The sequence below is a fragment of the Chamaea fasciata genome, unplaced genomic scaffold, assembly GCF_029207755.1.
Source record: "Chamaea fasciata isolate MVZ Bird 193981 ecotype frontalis unplaced genomic scaffold, bChaFas1.0.hap1 SCAF_30, whole genome shotgun sequence".
NCBI lineage: Eukaryota > Metazoa > Chordata > Aves > Passeriformes > Sylviidae > Chamaea > Chamaea fasciata.
Window position 1 is genome coordinate 1,667,672 of NW_027094115.1, and position 17,435 is coordinate 1,685,106.

The window sequence follows — 17,435 nt, forward strand, 5'->3', positions numbered from 1 at the left end:
GCGATTGGGCGACCCCGCCCACGCCCGCGCCCCACGGGCCTATGAGGCGCGCGGCTCATGACGCAGCGCAGGGACGCGCTCACGCTCCGTAACTATCCCGGCGGCGGCCGAACGGGGATCCAGGCGGGCGCGGGATCGAAGCCGGCAGAGCACCAGGCGCCACGTGTCCCACGTCTCTGCCCGCGAGTGATTCCGTCCCCTTCCCGCTCCCCGCCCCGCGTTACACACCTGACACGGCAGGGAGCGACGCGGCGCCGGCCCGCGCTGGGCCCTCAGGCCCGGAGCTACGCAGGGCGCCCCCGCCAGGCGGCCCCATCGCGACTCGGGGACGTCCCACACGGAGGCCGCTGCACGTTCCCCCTCGTTCAGCGGGGTGCGCTCGCAGCGCAGCTAACCCGCCCGCTCCTCACCGGCGTTTAGGGGTCCCTTTGCCAGAGGAGAACTTGAGTATAGTCCATGAAATGGGGAAATAACCCAGCCTTTGCAGGGAGGAGCAGCTAGGGGAACGTTTTTCACTGCATTATTTTGCTGGTTCGTTCACCACGGAGTAAAACCCCAGAAAAGATCCAGCTGGCGCGAAGACAATTGTCATGCCAAATTTACCTAAATTCTCTAGCAAATTATTCCTTTGCACAATTAGAACTAGCGTTTCTTGCTCATATAGTGGATCCCTGGACTTCTGAGTAAGACACGTCATGACAAATACTTTTCCTACTACACTGCTGGGAATATACAAAAACAACAGAGAAGCAGTCCTTTGTATCCCATTAAATAAGCTGAGCACACAGCTTTTCTTACATGGCAGGAAGATTGGACTGCTGCACCAGCACGGAGAGACTGAGGTCTGAGATTTCACACCCCACTGTGATTCATAATTGTGGGCAAATCTTTTAAGCGGTGATATTCCTAAGTCTGGAAGCTGTGACAAATTATGTCAGGCGCAAACAAAAGCCCAGTTCAAAGTTGGTATCTTTAATTTCTATTGATTCATTGTCGCCGTTTTTTCCCAAAAATGGGGCACAGGTCAGTTCACTTACTCTGACACTACCTTTCGATACTACTGCATGTATACATCCTTATTTAAAGCATTAGGTAATTCTATATGGGCTAGATGAGGTTTTCGCTATAATTTATTGGGAGAATCCAGGTATGACAAGGCCAGACCTCTGCCGTCTACATGGCAGAAACTGAACTGTACAGTACCTTGCAAAATAGCACCTCAAACTCCATTTGCTTCAACTAATAAGCAACTCACAGGGAACATTTAACATTCACACTGAAAAACTTACTGTTAAAACATCAAAATAACTCCTCTTGCTCAAAAGAGGAATTTCTCACCTTAAGACACTAAACAAAGCCTTTCAGAAAACACCATACTTGTCTTATCAACTCTGTCTCTGTAACATTTCTCAAAATTTTATTTTTTCTTTTCTAAAAACAGAAGCTCACAAGAAACTTTACACAAGTCGTCCTTTAAGGCAACGGTGAAAAGGTCGATGATGTGTAAACAACAGGTAGGCTGAGGCAGAGGTTACCAAAGGTGAGAGAAGTGCATAAAGCACAAAGCCACACAGAATGCATAACAAAATTAGACTCTTGCAGTTAAATATAACCCAAGAGAGAAAAGTGTTAAATGAGAGTCTGCACTTTGCTCACGTTTGCCAAGGCTCAGCACATGCCAGTGGAATGCTGTGCCTCCGCAGAACCGAGGAGAACCTGTGGTGTGAGCGAGCCAAGGCTGGACCTCTAAGGGGCCCTTCTGGTGCCTTCGAGGAACAGCCAGCTCTGCGCTGCCAGACCGAAGTACCTAGAGAGCTCCCACGGTACTGTAATGTGCGACAGCTAATGTTTGGACAGTGTATTACTCGTTCCTATACAGAGTAAAATACGCCAGAAAGTTACACAAATTACCTGACAAAGATAGCCAAGAATAGAGCAACCCTTATTTGCACATATGAAGAGGCACAGGCAAAGAGTACCCGCTCTCAGAACTAAATGGTATCGTTATTTCAGAATTCCATACCGTATCAGAAAAAGCCTAGAGTCGCAGTTTCAAGCCTAAGCTTAACTGAGCCTAAGAGAGGAATTTCATTCTTTTCAGGGTATGGGTATCTATCACCAGCGCGCGCCCTGCAGCCCCAGCCCTCTCACCATCCTGCCCCTTTCTCGGCGGTGGGAGCCTCTGGCGGCCGCAGCCCATGTTCCCGGACCGCAGGAGGTCGGCACAGCCGCAGCAAGACACCCAGGTCTGCAACCGCTACCCTCCAAGTACACTTCCAGCCAGCCTTAACCGAGCGCCGCCGCCTCGCCGCGCGGCCCCGCTGGGCCCGGCCGCGTCCCTCGCTCACTGCCCGCTCCCCTCAGGCGGCGCCAAGCGCGGCCCCGCCTCCCCGCCCGCCGTGGCGCAGCTGCAGCTCCACAGCGCCCCCCGGCGGCCGTCTGTGCCCCGGCGCGCTGTTCCGCCGCCTCTGCACCCCCCTCCCCCCGCGGGCTGTTCCACCTCGCGCCCCCCCGCCCCCCGCCGCAGCGCGCCGGGCCCAAGATGGCCGCCGTGTCAGTTTCGGGCTTCGCTGCCGTCCGGCCTTCACCTCCCGGGTCCCGGCGCTCGCGGGCCTCGGTAAGTAACGCTGGCGGAGCCGCGCCGGCTCGGGTGGTTGATGCCGAGGAAGTCGGGGATAGGCGGTTGGCGAGCTCCGTGGCCTGAGGAAGGGGAAGGCCCGTTGGGCGCTCCAGGCTCGCGGCCTGTTCCGGCCCCGCCGCCGCTCTGCGCCAGGCCCGGCCCCGCCGTCCGCTCCCGCGGCGCTCGCCAGGCCCACGCCTCGGGGAGGTGGCGGTCTCGGCACGGCACGGGTGAGGCGGGCGGAGCGGCCGGGGGTCCGCGGGCTGAGCTCCGTTCCGTGTCTGGCGCGAGAGAGCGCGGCTGAGGCGGGCGCGGGCCCAGCCGTACCAGTGCGAGGAGCTGGCCGGGCTGTACTGCCCGTGTCCGAGAGGACGGAGAGCTGCGTGGGGCCCGGCTGTTTGCCGCGGCCTGCGCCCCCCTTTTCCTGGATTCGCCGGTGCGAGTCTCTGTGCTGAGGCAATGCGCTCCTCGGGGTGCCGTGTGCGGGACCCACCGCGGTAGGGATGGGGACGAACAGTAGCAGGTGCAGGGGTCGCTTGTCACGCAGAGAGCGAGCGAGTGACCCACCGGCACTGGGACCGTCCCGGTGTCGCCTCGGCCTGGCCGGACGGTTGCATAACGCCCTGCGCACGGAGCTTGGCTGGGGACAGGGAATCCTTCGGGCATAGGGATCCAGGCGGGCAGGGGCACCGCAGAAGCGCATCTCTGCTTTACGAGGAGAGCAGGTGTCGAGGACCATATTTTCCTTTACATCTGCTGTTCACAGGATAAAAGAACTTTAGGCAAGCACTGCATCTTTTCTGGTTTGAGCAGTCGTTCAGAATTTTTCCAGTACTGGCCGTGTGGAACTCTGCTATTGAGTCTGATGTTTGTATGCAGATGTGTTCTGTGTGTTGATAAATTCTTCAGTACTTACTAGAAAGCAGAACAGGATAACTCTGTTGTCGACGTAGCTCGTGTCTAAAACCTCCCTTGGAGAAATTAGTTATTTCTTGTGATAAACACTTTACAGATCCTTCTTGGTTAGTGTGCTAGTGTACTCTAGAAGTAGAACTTAAGAACTACAGACAGTTATTACACCTAGAAAAAGCTATTTTAAAGATAACTAACTACAGGTTCTGAAGTACAGCCTCATACCCTTTCACCAGCATCGTTAATTAACTGTGCCATAGGCGTTCCTTTTACACTGTGTATGATCACCTGTTACTTTGTCCTCAGATGTTTTCAGTGAGCCTCATCAATACTGAAAATTATGTTGTATTTTTTTTTCTATGGTCTCTGGAAGTAGAGCATTTAATTACAATCTCCAGCTGTGTTTCTTCACTTTTTTCCTTTACCGAACAACTACCGTACCTTTTTTTCGCAGAAGGGAAACCCATGATTACACTCTGAAAATGCTCTGAAAGTTTCTTGCTGTTTGCTCAAGGGTCTTGGTTATTCCTGTTTTCTATTGAAGTTTCAGGCAGTGTCTTCCATGTGTAAAAATTAAGAGAGCTGCTACTCTTTAGGTTGTACAGAGTAATTTTAGTGATAAAATATGCTTTTATTAGCAGTGAAGATAAAATCTGAAATATTACTTCAGTATTTCAGAACTGTAGTGGCTTAAAACTCTGTTATGTATTTAAATTAATAGCATTGTCTGCTACTTGTTTTTCTTTTCTTCATAACTGTTTTTGTAAAATATCTCTCTTGTTTTCTTCCAGGCCTAACACTAGAGCTCTTTTGATTGTGAGACCAGAAGCTCAGGTGAGAGAATGCTGAAATCTTTATACCTTTGTGGAAAGCCTTTCTGTGAAGCTGTTATGGGATATATTGGAAAGGGTATAGAAGTTTCTAATTGTTTTGTTTTTTTCTCTTCGGTGTAAAAACGAATTATGTTTGAGAAAGAAGGATTAATTCAGAACAGAAAACGTATATGCTATGGTTAGCTGGTTCCCATCATTCGAGGATCTGTTTTCTCATCGTTTGAAACTCGTTCAGCATCAGGATAAAGGATAACGACTCTATGGATATACAGAATTTTTCACCATGGTAAAACTCGCCAACCCGCTGTATACAGAGTGGATTTTGGAGGCAATCAAAAAGGTAAAGAAGCAAAAACAGCGACCTTCAGAGGAGAGGATATGCAATGCAGTGTCATCTTCACATGGTTTGGACCGCAAAACTGTTCTGGAACAGTTAGAGTTGAGTGTTAAAGATGGAACTATTTTAAAAGTCTCCAACAAGGGTCTCAACTCCTACAAGGATCCTGATAATCCTGGGAGGATAGCACTTCCGAAGCCTCGGAACCATGGCAAGTTGGATGGTAAACCAAATGTGGACTGGAATAAACTTATTAAACGGGCAATTGAGGGCTTGGCTGAGTCTAGTGGCTCATCCTTGAAGAACATTGAGCGCTTTCTGAAAGGTCAGAAAGATGTGTCTGCATTATTTGGAGGTGGTGCTGCCTCCATTTTTCACCAGCAATTACGATTAGCTGTCAAGCGTGCTGTTGGCCATGGTAGGCTCCTTAAGGATGGACCTCTGTACCAGCTCAACACTAAAGCAACCACTAATGCTGATGGGAAGGAGAGTTGTGAGTCTCTTTCCTGTCTCCCTCCAGTGTGTCTCCTTCCCCATGAAAAGGATAAGGTAAGACTTTTTTTGCATGGTCGTTTTCTTGTGATGGATGGAATGTGTCAATACAGAGTTGCAATTTGAGGCCAATGATCTTGAATCTGGTGTGTTAGAAGTTATTAATATGTGTTTAGGAAGTGCAATGGATTGTAATATGTACTTTGGAGCAGAAAATTGCAGATGAGCTACTGTGGGGAATTTACAATGCTTCTGTTAAGTGGAACTGAAATTATGGTAACAGCTATGGTTTACTGTAGGTGTGTCAGCAAAACAAAGGAAGTAAGCCTCCTCTCTTGAAGGTGAGGTGGATTTGCAAAGCAAACTTGAGATGATCTCTTACTGTCACATTTTTATTTGACTGCCATTTCTTCTTTCTGTTTGAATTCAGGTAACAGTGAGGGGCTGATTAGCAATTGCCATCTAATGCTGTCTTAGAGGCTTTCTATATAATGGACAAAGAACTTTCTGTCCCAGAACCTCTTTGTTGTGAAATAGGAAGAAACCTGGTTTAGTGGAAGGTGTTCTTACCCATGGCAGGGGGTTGAGACCCAGTGATTTATAAGGTCCTTGCCCACCTAAACCATTCTATGATCTAGAGAGCATGGAAATGCTGGAAAGGGTACTCAGGGACTTCGTGTTCTTTATAAAAAAACAGAGTATTTTTTTCTGTTGCTTTCTCTTAATTTTTGTGGTTTTCTCCTCCTTACTGCCACCATACTTCTGCATTCCTAAGGTCTAGTTCCTAGTTCTGCACTCTAACCTCAAGATGAAGTTGTTGGAGTGAAATTCACACACAGTCAGTATCTTTTTATCTTTTTATTTTTTCTGTTGCTGTGAATGCAGAGTAAAACAGAAGCTTGTCTTTGTTTCCTGAAGATCAATTTGCCAGTGATTTATACATTTGCAGTACTTGTCTCTAGGATGTCTAGAATGTGAAAATTAATCGTTTTATCCTAAAGAGATAAATTTTTCAGCAGAATGGGAAATTTTTGGTTGTTACAAATATCCCGTTCAGGGATGAGTTTTTTGGGTGTGTCCTACTCATAGTTTTTGAAGTCAGCCTCCCTCTCTGGTGAGAGATGCTTTAATGATCTATTAGGATTGGAGGATTTAAAACTGCTGTAGGAGTCTTCTTCCTAAAGAAAATAGAATCTGCACAGCTGCTTTATCACCAGTAAAGTTTCTCTGAAGTTCTAATTTAACTGTGGGAGCTTTACGGTGGACACAGTACTAACTTGTCAGTGTGTTGTGCTGGCGTGGGCTGGTGTAATGTAGGAAATATTTCTATGCTGAAAATTCCAGTGTTCTGTCTACTAATGTTTCCTATGTAAGTCTCCAACTTTATCTATAGTGAAGTCAGCATAGCTGTAAAACGTAATGAAAACTGGATATAAACAAACCTGGCGCATGAGGTGGCTGGATTGAGAGTATTGGTAACAGTGGATAATAGTGTCTGTGCATATTATTAACATAGTATGTTTCATAGCCTATTCAGCCTTCTTGTAATGTGCTGAAACTCAGGAGCAGTTTGATATTCTTTGAGATGTATTGTTCCCTGCGCTTTTCTTAAAATGTTATAAATCAGAGTGGTGAATGGTATGAGCGACTGTAAATACTGAATTTAGTCTGGGAAATACAATTTTTGCAAGGGATTCTTTCAATAAATTCTTCTGAGTTTTTGTGTCTGTGTTTAACCCTAGATTTCTGCTCTTCATGTACCATCTCTGTGCTGTGTAACTCAGGCAGAGTTTCAGACTATTTTCTGAAGTAGTTTTGAAGATTTGACGTTAAAGCATGTAGGTTCTGCCAGCATTGATTGACTGGCATGTCAGCGGTAGCTAATGGTTCCTGTTCTCTAGGACTTATAAGATAGCTTATTTTTTGGTTTTGGTTTGTTCTCAGTTGTTTTTTTTTTCCATACAGACAGTACAGTGACCTTCTCTTGACTGCTTTGTGTTAAATCTCAACCAGTTTATGCAGGTGCAGAAGACATACTGTACTATAGTGATTTTCTTAACTTAGTGGGTTCTTGAGAGTGGTGAGGGATTTTTCTCCTCTCTTTTTTTTTTTTTCTTTAATGGAGTATGCTTGGTACAGATTCTTTGGGAGTATTGTCACAATGTTTTCTTCGACTCTTAGAAGAGCCTTTGCAGTAACATGACCAAAAATTCAGCCTCCCACCTGCTAACTGATGGTCTGACAGTCCCCCAGCAGCAGCCCCCAGACAGCTTCTCCCCAGTTTATGCACTGAGCATGACACCATATGGTCTAGAATATCTCTTTGGACAGGCTGAGTCAGCTGTCCCAGCTGTGTCCCATCCCAGCATCCTGTGCCTGCCGGCATCATCACTGTGGGTGGGGTGAGAAGCTAAAATGTTCTTGACTTGGTGCAAGCCCTCTTTGGCAGCAACTGGAACATCAGTAAGTTATCCAAAGTATTCTCATCCTACAAAGCACAGCGCCACGCCAGCTACTAGGAGAAGAATTAACATGATCTCAGCCAAAACCAGGACAACTGTTCAATGGTTAATATAGTATTACTACAATGCAATAATTACTGCATTACTTTGAGAAACTGCTACAACACAATAATATTTAATACTGTTTAAGAGCAAAGAGCTCTTTCCATCGTGAGGAACTTAAGCTGTAGTAAGTTGCAGGTCTTAAGGCTGGATGCCTTAAAGATGGCTTGCTCTGCTTTTGTTTTGTTGCACTTGTTAGGGAAAGAATCTTTGTAAAATCGTTACTATTTAAAAAAACAACAGTAACATATCAGCTAACTGAAGGAGAAGTGGAAATAATTGCCATACATGTTGGAAGTTTCCAGAGCATCTGAAATTTGATCTCAGGACAACAGTAGGACTGTTTCTTCCTCAATTAGAAGGAAAATATGGGTGGTATTATTTGATATCCATTTCCACTGTCCTTGAAACTGTCTTTTATGTCAGTTAAAACTGGCTATGGCTGCAGCAACCTTTAAGTAAATGTCTTAGTAATATCCTGCAGTACAGGTGAGATTATAAAGCCAAAATTCTGGAAGGGCTTCCTGAAAAAAAAGTGAGAGGAACTTCTGTGACTGAAAAATAGGAGTAGTATTTAAAGCAGATACCCGGTGCTGCTGTCTTCATGTTCCTTATGGCATGTCTATTTCCTAGTTTTGTGTTGCTATTTATATCTGTTGGTACTTACCAATCAGTTTAACTGTGGACTACTATAGATGCAGCATTCTTCAGGCCTTCCCTCTTTCCAGTAGTAGTTCTAGATCCCAGTGTGTGCTGGTAAACTCACATGAAGCCAAACTACTTGTATCTTTTTAGAAAATTCGTATGCTTTGAGGGTATCATAGTTGTTCTGAAGGCCTTTAAGCATACAATAACTATTGCTGTATTGTGTCTGTTTAAAGTTAGTAATTATTAATTCCGTGTCTTAAATGAAAGAACTGTCTGGTTACTGGTAAAGAGGTTATCTTTGGATTGATTCATGTGTGGTGGAGTACATAAATGATCTGCAACCAGAATACTTAATTGCATATTGAGAGCTCACCCATCTCTCCGAGGGCGCTGTCCAAGCTTGGGCTCCCAGCTGGAAGAGGATTAGGATTCACTGTCTTCCAGCTGGTTCTGGGGAAGAGAAGTCTGTAGTTCGGTCTTGTGGTTGATAACAGATGGCCTCCATCTGTATACTCTGTAACTCTGGAAACCCAAGTGTTAAAAAATTACTTTGATCTTTATTCACTTGATTAGTGAACAGGTGAAGTAGCTCTTAAAAATTGAGCGAATCTAAGCAGGTCCTAAATACTATTGCCGTGGGCACCTGTGAATGGATGCTATGAACTGAGGCGTTTAGTGTGGAATGGGACTGATCGGTTCCAAAAGTGGCGCTGGCAGTGTCTGGAGTCATGATCACTTAGAGGCAAAGTTGTCTGTCACTGTGGGAGGACATCAGATGTTATGATGAGTACCTGGATCAACGAGTACTACTGTGGAGGAAGTCTTTTTAACAGTGTTCTCTGACACAATTTCAGCAGAAACTGAGTACAGGATAATGGATTAAAGAGCAGGAGACTAGTCCAATATATTGGCCAGATCCCTGTTGTCAGTCCTTTCTGTCCAGTAGATTATTGACAGATATGGAAATGCCATCTCTCTCTAAAGTTAGGTTAATAAAGGAATTGTATTTACTACAGAGCTTTAAAGGCTAGTCAGACAGGGAAGAGAGTGGATGATGGAGCATGTTGATAAAGAGACAACAGCTTGATTCCGGTGTTAGCTTTGTTATGTAGGAAGGGAAGACACAGCTGAGAGGATGAGGACTGGTCATTCTGTCCCTGCTTTTCTTCTAGTTTCCCAGCAATTTTATCTTCAGTCGTAGTGATGGTGGAAAAAACATCTTAAAAGCAATAGTTATTGAATCAAGTAGTGCCATTTTAGTTGAAAAGTAGGTTCCATGTTCTTACATCCAAACATTCAGTCGACAAAATATGGCGAACAAACACTGTGTGTGACAGATGGCTGAGTCCTTCAGTCTCTGTGAAGTAGGTGGATATTTGCTTGTTCAAGGATTTCAAACATTTATCCTAATGAGTTGTGATTAAGTCATGTTGGCCTCTAGTCCACCTATTTAGGTTTTCTCTGTGTTTGGTGTATAAATCTTAATTTTTCTTTCCTCACCAATATTTTTGTGACTGTATGAACACCTTTCCTCGGAGCAGCAACTAATACTGCTTCTGGCATTGGATGAGAGGTTGTAACCTTGCTTGTTTAAATGTTCAAGAATCTGGCAGCCCATTGTTACTGCTATTGTGGTAAATCTGGACTTGTAGTGAGATGCAAAAGAAAGGAGGGAGAACAGTGTCCAAAAAGAATGACCCTTGAGTAGGAAACAGAATCCCATTTGTAATGTATTTGCTTGTTTTGAAGGTACTTTTGAAGGTCAGTTAACCTGTCTGTGGACCTATGCATGAACAATGATTTCTGGTTTGAAAATATGGAGTCTTTCAAACATGTTTCTGTGAAGACCTATGAATTACTAAAACATCTAATTACCAATACCTCTATTAGTTCACTGTATTTTGGAAAATTGTATAGAACAAATCATGGATCTTGGTACATAGTTAAATACCTTCACAAGTGCTATTAAAAATATGAGACTGGACCTCTTCATTTCCTCGAATCTTTGCTTTTTTTTTGAACCTTTCGCAGTAAGTTGAGTCACCATTCTATCTCCACTTATCAGTGGTTAAAATGAAAATTTTGTCAAAACTAAAAGTGTTCTGAGCTATAAAAGAAATCACCACTTCTGCACATTTCTCCCCATTTCTGCTGGACTGTCCCATCTAATCTTGAAAGTCCAGAAAAATTTGTGTCGGATACAGCCTTTAGATGAATGTGTGTGTAGGTTTGACCTCATTTAGAATTCATGAACAGTATACAGCCTCCCCCAGGCATTAGGTTTCTCCTCCGTTTTTGAGACTAAGTTCTGGATATTTAGTAATGCATGTTTTGATTGTAGTGCTATATCTCTGAACTTGTCTGGACTCATAGTGAATTGCTTGAAGGTATGCATGGAAGGAAAGAAAGAAATTCTGCTGCTGAGCATTGCAATGACTGAACTTCAGAAGCTGCTAATCATTAAGCTGTGTGCAAAATCTTTAGTGCAGTCTCAGGGACAAGTAGATGCACTTGCTTAGTGCTGCCACCAATGTTTTTTTTTCCTTCAAAATGTGCAACCATAAGGGGTTCTGACTGACTTCACCTGGCTTTGCAAATTCAGAATACCTATGTATGGGTAGTCTCTCAGCAACAGACCTATTTGGAAGAGGGTTTATCTGCATGTGTTTGGGTTTTTGCCACACTTGCTGTAAAAGGCTGCTCACGTGAGAATGGTCTGTGTCTGTGCAGACAGTGCAGGGAGAGAAAATAGCATGGAACGACTGTGGGTCAAGAACATGGGACTTCGTTAAATCTTACTGTCAAGAGCATTGTACTGAACAGTGAATTTTGATAGTGAAGACTTATGTGCACAATGTTTCTTTTGTTCTCTCCATTTTGTGCTCAAGGTGGTAGAATTTCAAAAACTGAGTAGAATTTGGTCTCCCAGTTGAACTTGTGTGGGTATCCTCAGTAAACTACTAGTAGCAGCCTTGGATCAGGTAGAGATCTTCAATGTGCATGAAACGCTCATTGACAGTTCCTTTTGTTTGTTCTCCGGTGTCATGTTTATGTGGGGCTCTGCATTCTGTTAAATACTCTTCCATTTTCTAACTGAAGTATTTTCCATTCTTTTAGGGATGCTGCTAATCTTGAAGTAAGCAGTGTGCGGTATTTAAAGATAGAATAATTGCCTCTACGCACAGACGTTACTTAGGTTTTAACAAAAAATCTCATCCCCAAAGTAACTTATTATTTTTAGAAATCAAAGTCAATACTGAAGTTCCTTATTTTTTTGTGACAATCTAAGTATTGTGGAATTCAAGGTTTTTTTCAGTGAGAGGAATTAAGATTTTAGCTTGCTCTTGATTTGAGGGGTGTGTTTTTCTTTTGCAGCTGTGGAAGTCTGTGACTTCTTAGAAATACCTTTTGATCTAAAATAGAGTAATACAATCATTGGTCACTCCAGAAACAGCATCCTGTATATTCTTGAAAATTATTAAGGTGGGACAAAGTGTAGGTGAGAGCTCACAGGATATAACTTTGGGTAAAGAAAACTTCAGTAACTTCAACTGCTAGGTTCCTGAATCAGTGTCAAATAAAGAGACTTCCTTTATACTGCAGGGAAGAAAATCTGAGCCTCTCTTTCCCCTCACTACCCTGAGTTTGAAGTCAGGATGTCTTGGCATGTCATTCTGATTGTGAATAACAAATCTTGAATAGTTTTAATCCTCTGATTAGAGAACTTGTTGGTTCTGGGAAGGTTATTTAACAATTGACTGTCGAAGCATTTTCAGTTGACATTCTGTGAGGTTTACCATGTGCACTTCTGATAATAAGATATTTTCTTGACTTTGAATGTCAGCCCGAGATAACTATTCATATTGCTTTTTTGCATTGGTTTCCAGATACCAATAATCACTGCAGAAAATTCAGCCTGTGTATACCTCACTAATATCCAAGCTACTGGCCTTCGCACTTGACTCTACTCTCGTAGCGACATTTCAGATTTTCTCTGTTGTATTTGCCTTCCTCAAACAGCAGCATGTATTTTAAATGTCCTTTAATTTTCCTATTTAAATGAACCTATATCTTTCTCTTAAGAAGAGGTACATATTTCATGCTTGTTCTTTTCTTCTGTATGCTATTTTATCTTTTCTCCCTTGCATGTTTTAATGCAGTCTCATGTTTTAGGCCATCGTTCTGCCATATAAATGCTCTTCTTCCTTTCAAGTGAGATTGAGAAAGTGAATTAGAGACAATATACATTTACACAGATGAACATACATGTGTGTTTTACGGTAAAAGCTTTTCTTGGGTGTATTAAAATATATTTAGCATTGTTTTCATGAGTAAAAACATATTTTAAGGGATTTCTGTTTTTACGCTCAGTTGCTTCATTTTCTTTTTTCACTATACGGTCTGGAGGGAACATTAAGAGTTGTGATTTGCTAACTTATATAGAAGGGGGGTTAGTTACTAACCATTGCTGCTACAAGTTGATATTATTGAATAGTATTTCCTAAACTCTGCAGTTTTCTCTATATACAGCAAAAAAGCCCGCATGATTTGTAAAATTACTTTGACAGTATGAAATTCATTGGTTCTGATTTTATTGAGGCATGGAATTGAAGCAGTTTTCCTCTCCAGCCACTGATCCAAAAGGCATGGAATCCAGGCTTTGTGGTGCTGTGCTCACTGAAACATGTTTCCTCATGTTTTAATAATTTTTCCATGTGGTGTAGGTTGTACTTTCCCTCTGTCTTTTCTGGTTCATCTGCTCTTGCCAGGAGCTACAGCTTTTGAGGGAGATCTTTGTAACAGAATGGGCTATTTGAAGGGAGGTGTAATGATTTGTCACTTGTTTAAAAACAGACACACAAAAAAACATTATCTAGTGTGAAGCCATCATTCTCAGAAGCCATCTACCATTGCTTCTAGGAGGCTCACATTTAGGGGTTCTTAAAGAGCAAAGCAAAAAAAATAGTTGGTGTGAGTTTATGTGTTTCTTCTATGCTGGCTTAAATTCTATACCCACCCGATTCCAACCACAATGACTACCAGAAGCATATATGTGATGATGGGACAAAGCTAGTCCTGGTATCTAGTGAGCTCCAGATGGTATTAAAACATCTGTAAAGTGCTTTAACATTACTGGTAAGTGACTGTTGTGACATCGTGCCCTGCAAACTTGACTGTGAGTTTTGAGGCTTTTTGTAACCTCACTTTTCCTAACCTCACTTTTCCTAAATTAAGAAGACTACAAAGCAGATGGGTTGGCCAAAACTGAGATTGTAAAATTACTGCACACACACACTTTTTCCATAGGCATTTCTCCTTAGTTGCCTTTAGGAGAGCATACAGTCTGTGAATCTTTAAGGCACATTTGGTTTCTAGAAACCCTTTGTATAGTAACAACATGTGCTGAGAGGCTGGCAGGCTGTAAGACACTGTCAGTCCAATTTGTTCTGGCTCCCTCCTTCACTGAATCTGGTGACATCACACAGATAGATGTACTTGCAAGCAAAACAGCAGAAGGAGTTGAATGTCTGCCAAAAATTTGCAGTATGAAACTGAGCGGCCTGCTTCCAGTCTTGTTTTCACGAATCTTTCATTGTGTGCTTGCATTTTTCACTTGCCAGGATGTTCTTTGCTGAACAAACACAGCAGCAGTGAAATCTCTCCGTGCTTAGCATAACAGTCTCACACAGAAGCTTTGGAAGAGTAGCCTGTTCTCCACGTTCAAAATTGTTCCAATTAAATTAATTATTCTGAAACGTTTAGAGTTCTAGTAGAGCCTTCCCCCAGACTGTAAATGTTTTGAGGTTTTTTCTAAGTGTGGTAAAGTGTTTGCTTACATCTTGCCAGGGGTGGTGATTGAAGCTGTGAAGGATAGTCTTTGATCTGGTTCTTCCAAACCTGGACAGTGTTTACATGTGGGCTTCCAAATTTGAAGGACTGTGGGGATGAACAGGGTATGCACAAATACTGGCTAGAATAGAAAAGAACGACTGTCTTAGGTTGTTGAGTGTCTTTAAAACTCTCTTTGATGAATTAAATTCCTCATGAGCTTCCTGCAGAGGATACATGATATAATTTTACTTCTCCCCTGAAAAGCTGCATGAGTGTTACAGCTTTCCTTTCAAAAGGCAGGAGGTAAAAGTGAGTCCTGAAATCTTCCCAAGATATTAAAACACGGACTGGCCCTTCATGCGCAAGGTTTTTTTCCCCAGTAAACCTGATACTGACAGGAAGCAGCTAGCTGCCTGACACCTGGAGTCTGGTCATGAACAAAAAGAGAACAATTTGTGTACAGTAGGTCCCCTCTTTCTGTTAAAAGAGGATGGGGAATCCCTGCATAGCTGATTTCAGCTAATGTTGCTGTGGTGACTGTGGCTGGAAAGATACTGCCTGGGGGCAGTGAAGATGCTAACTTCCCCCTCCCACTTGGATATTAATGATTTGTATGCTTGGCATAACTATCTACAGTTGTCATGTTTTCTCTGTTTCTCAAAAGGAGCTAAAACTGAAATCCTTCAATTAACTAATCCTGTGAACCTATTCCAAACTGAAGTAGTTTGATGGGCAGGTGATTTCATATTGGTTTATACTTCAGCATCATTTGGGAATTACCCAAAAGCTAATATAAATACTTGCATTCTAAATGAAGAATGTCAGGCTTTCATTTCTGTTGTGTGGCATGATTTTGAAACAGCAAATTTCCAAGGTGTTTAGTTTGTTTCCATCTAGTGGGTGCTTTAAGGACCACACCTCAGACTGAAAGTGTACTGTGTGTGCTATGTCTGTACACTGAGCGAAAGGCAGAGCTTTCAAATTTTCAGTTTCTGTATTACAGTAATATAAACAAACCTGATTCCTATTCTGGATACAGCTTTGGCTTTGACTTAGGCAAGAGTAAAGGTGCTTGAAGTTCTTCTGGCATATACTTCCATGCAATAATTAACAATATGCACATATGTACCTGCAGAATAGATTCTGAAAAGGTATGTTCGAAATCACTAACTGTAACTTGATACAGCTTTGCAAAGAATGTTTCTCAGAACTTGCCGTAATCTAACATTATTCCCATTTCCGGTGATTTTAGCATATTTTTATTGTATTTTTAAATTAAATTTTGTGTATATCTTTGCACTGGAAACTATAAATCACAGGATTTAAATGCAGAATTGGATTAGAAAGAATTTGCTAGATAATGAAATCCAGCACTTAATGTTAAATTAGGCCATCCTTTCACTCTTATTAGTTGATCAAGTACCACTTTAAAACAAACAGTTATTGCACTTGATACGTCTTTGATGAGGCTGTAGAATGTCAGTCCTTAAATTTAAAAATGTCCTGCTTATTCCAGTCCAAATGTATTGTTGGATAGTTCATATCTATTTCTTACTTTGCTAGTGCTGTGCCTCATCTTAACTGAGTCTTTTTCACTTCACGATGTCTAACTCCACCCATAGCTTTTTCGGAGAGAACACACCTTTTTATCTGTATGTCATTTCTAAATAGCATACTCACATAATTTTCTGCAGGAAGATTTTATTTTTGTTTTTCATAACAGTGTTAATAGTTGTACAGTTTTTGTACTTTGGAGTACTAACTTCTTTTCAGTTAATGCTGTATTGAATGTGAGAACCAGGTAAAATCTTTGAGACATGATGTGTGTTACATCATGTTTACGTGATATATAAATATTTGTGTCATTTTGTGTATCACAGTTTGCTCCCTTGAGATACCCAGTGCTCTTACTGTCTTGTTTTCCTCACAGCCGGTTGCTGAACCAATTCCAATTTGCAGTTTCTGCCTTGGTACAAAAGAGCAAAATCGGGAGAAGAAACCTGAAGAGCTCATCTCTTGTGCTGACTGTGGCAACAGTGGTAGGTGACCATTTACAGGGCTGCTGGTGTTATCCCCTTCCCTTGAGACAGAAAAGCTTGTACACTCTGTGGTGCTGCCCTGTGCACAGAGGGAGTATGCATCTAGTCAGAATCTTGCCACTTAAGACAGAGAAGTCTAGCGTAGTCAATCCTGCTGACCTGGACATGTGAGGAATATGCTTCTGTGGCATACAGTACAGTTCGTTCAGCTGAATCTTGGGCTTCCAAAGGGGAGACAGCTAAGTTTACGTAGCACAAATAATTCATTTGGCTCCTGGGAGTTTTTTTTAATGTGGCAATGAAGACCAGTTTCACCATGTTTCTCAATTCAGTTATGAAGAATTATCTTTGGGTTCTTGTGGGTCTGCCATTTGCTATCTAGGGCATTGGTTTGTGTCATAAGTAGGTAAGACTAGAAGGACCTAAAAATAGGAGTGTCTGGATAACCAAAATTCTGCATGGGAATACATAATTGATAAAGTAGTCTCTATGTGAGCTATCTGCAGAAGTATGCTGATTTTACCAGTAAAATTTTCTCTTTTTTCTCTAGGTCACCCGTCCTGTTTGAAGTTCTCTCCAGAGCTGACAGTTCGAGTGAAAGCCTTGCGATGGCAGTGTATTGAATGCAAAACATGCAGTTCCTGTAGAGATCAAGGAAAAAATGCTGTGAGTATAGTGGAGTATGGATTGAATGAAGAGGATGCCAGTTTTGTGGCTGTTAGTGTTAAACTACAAAATGAAATTACTTTAGAGGCAAATATCTGTAGCTTTTATTTTAGTCTGGTAGTCTTTCTGAGACCTGTGAAATACCTTGAATTGTCCATAGGTAAAAACTATGTGCCTGTTCTCTGAAATGGTGACGAATGGAGGTCTTGATGCTGATGCATATATAAAGAGATTATCTGTCTTCAACAGGATAACATGCTATTTTGTGACTCCTGTGACCGTGGCTTTCACATGGAATGTTGTGATCCTCCTCTTACCAGGATGCCAAAAGGTGAGGACTTTGTGGTGAAAAGGATGATTTAAGATGGTGTTGGAAGAGATCAGTGGACAGGCAGTGCTCCCACTTATTTGGTCCTCTTTTAGCTACATTTAGCTCATTTTTGTATGGAATTACCTTTCAGGTATTAGAAACCAAAGAAGGTTCAGAACTTC

The 17,435-nt window shown here is 42.5% G+C and overlaps 1 protein-coding gene across 1 annotated transcript in view; it reads left to right on the plus strand.

The window, feature by feature from the left end:
- Positions 1–2,527: 2,527 nt before the first annotated feature.
- Positions 2,528–17,435, plus strand: part of KAT6A (lysine acetyltransferase 6A) — a 36,736-nt gene continuing 21,828 nt past the window's right edge. The window contains exons 1-6 of the mRNA XM_066206413.1: positions 2,528–2,617; positions 4,324–4,366; positions 4,508–5,251; positions 16,169–16,277; positions 16,828–16,943; positions 17,193–17,274. Coding sequence (XP_066062510.1) covers positions 4,649–5,251; positions 16,169–16,277; positions 16,828–16,943; positions 17,193–17,274 — 910 coding nt within the window. The 5' untranslated portion in view covers positions 2,528–2,617; positions 4,324–4,366; positions 4,508–4,648. The remainder of the gene's footprint in view (positions 2,618–4,323; positions 4,367–4,507; positions 5,252–16,168; positions 16,278–16,827; positions 16,944–17,192; positions 17,275–17,435) is intronic.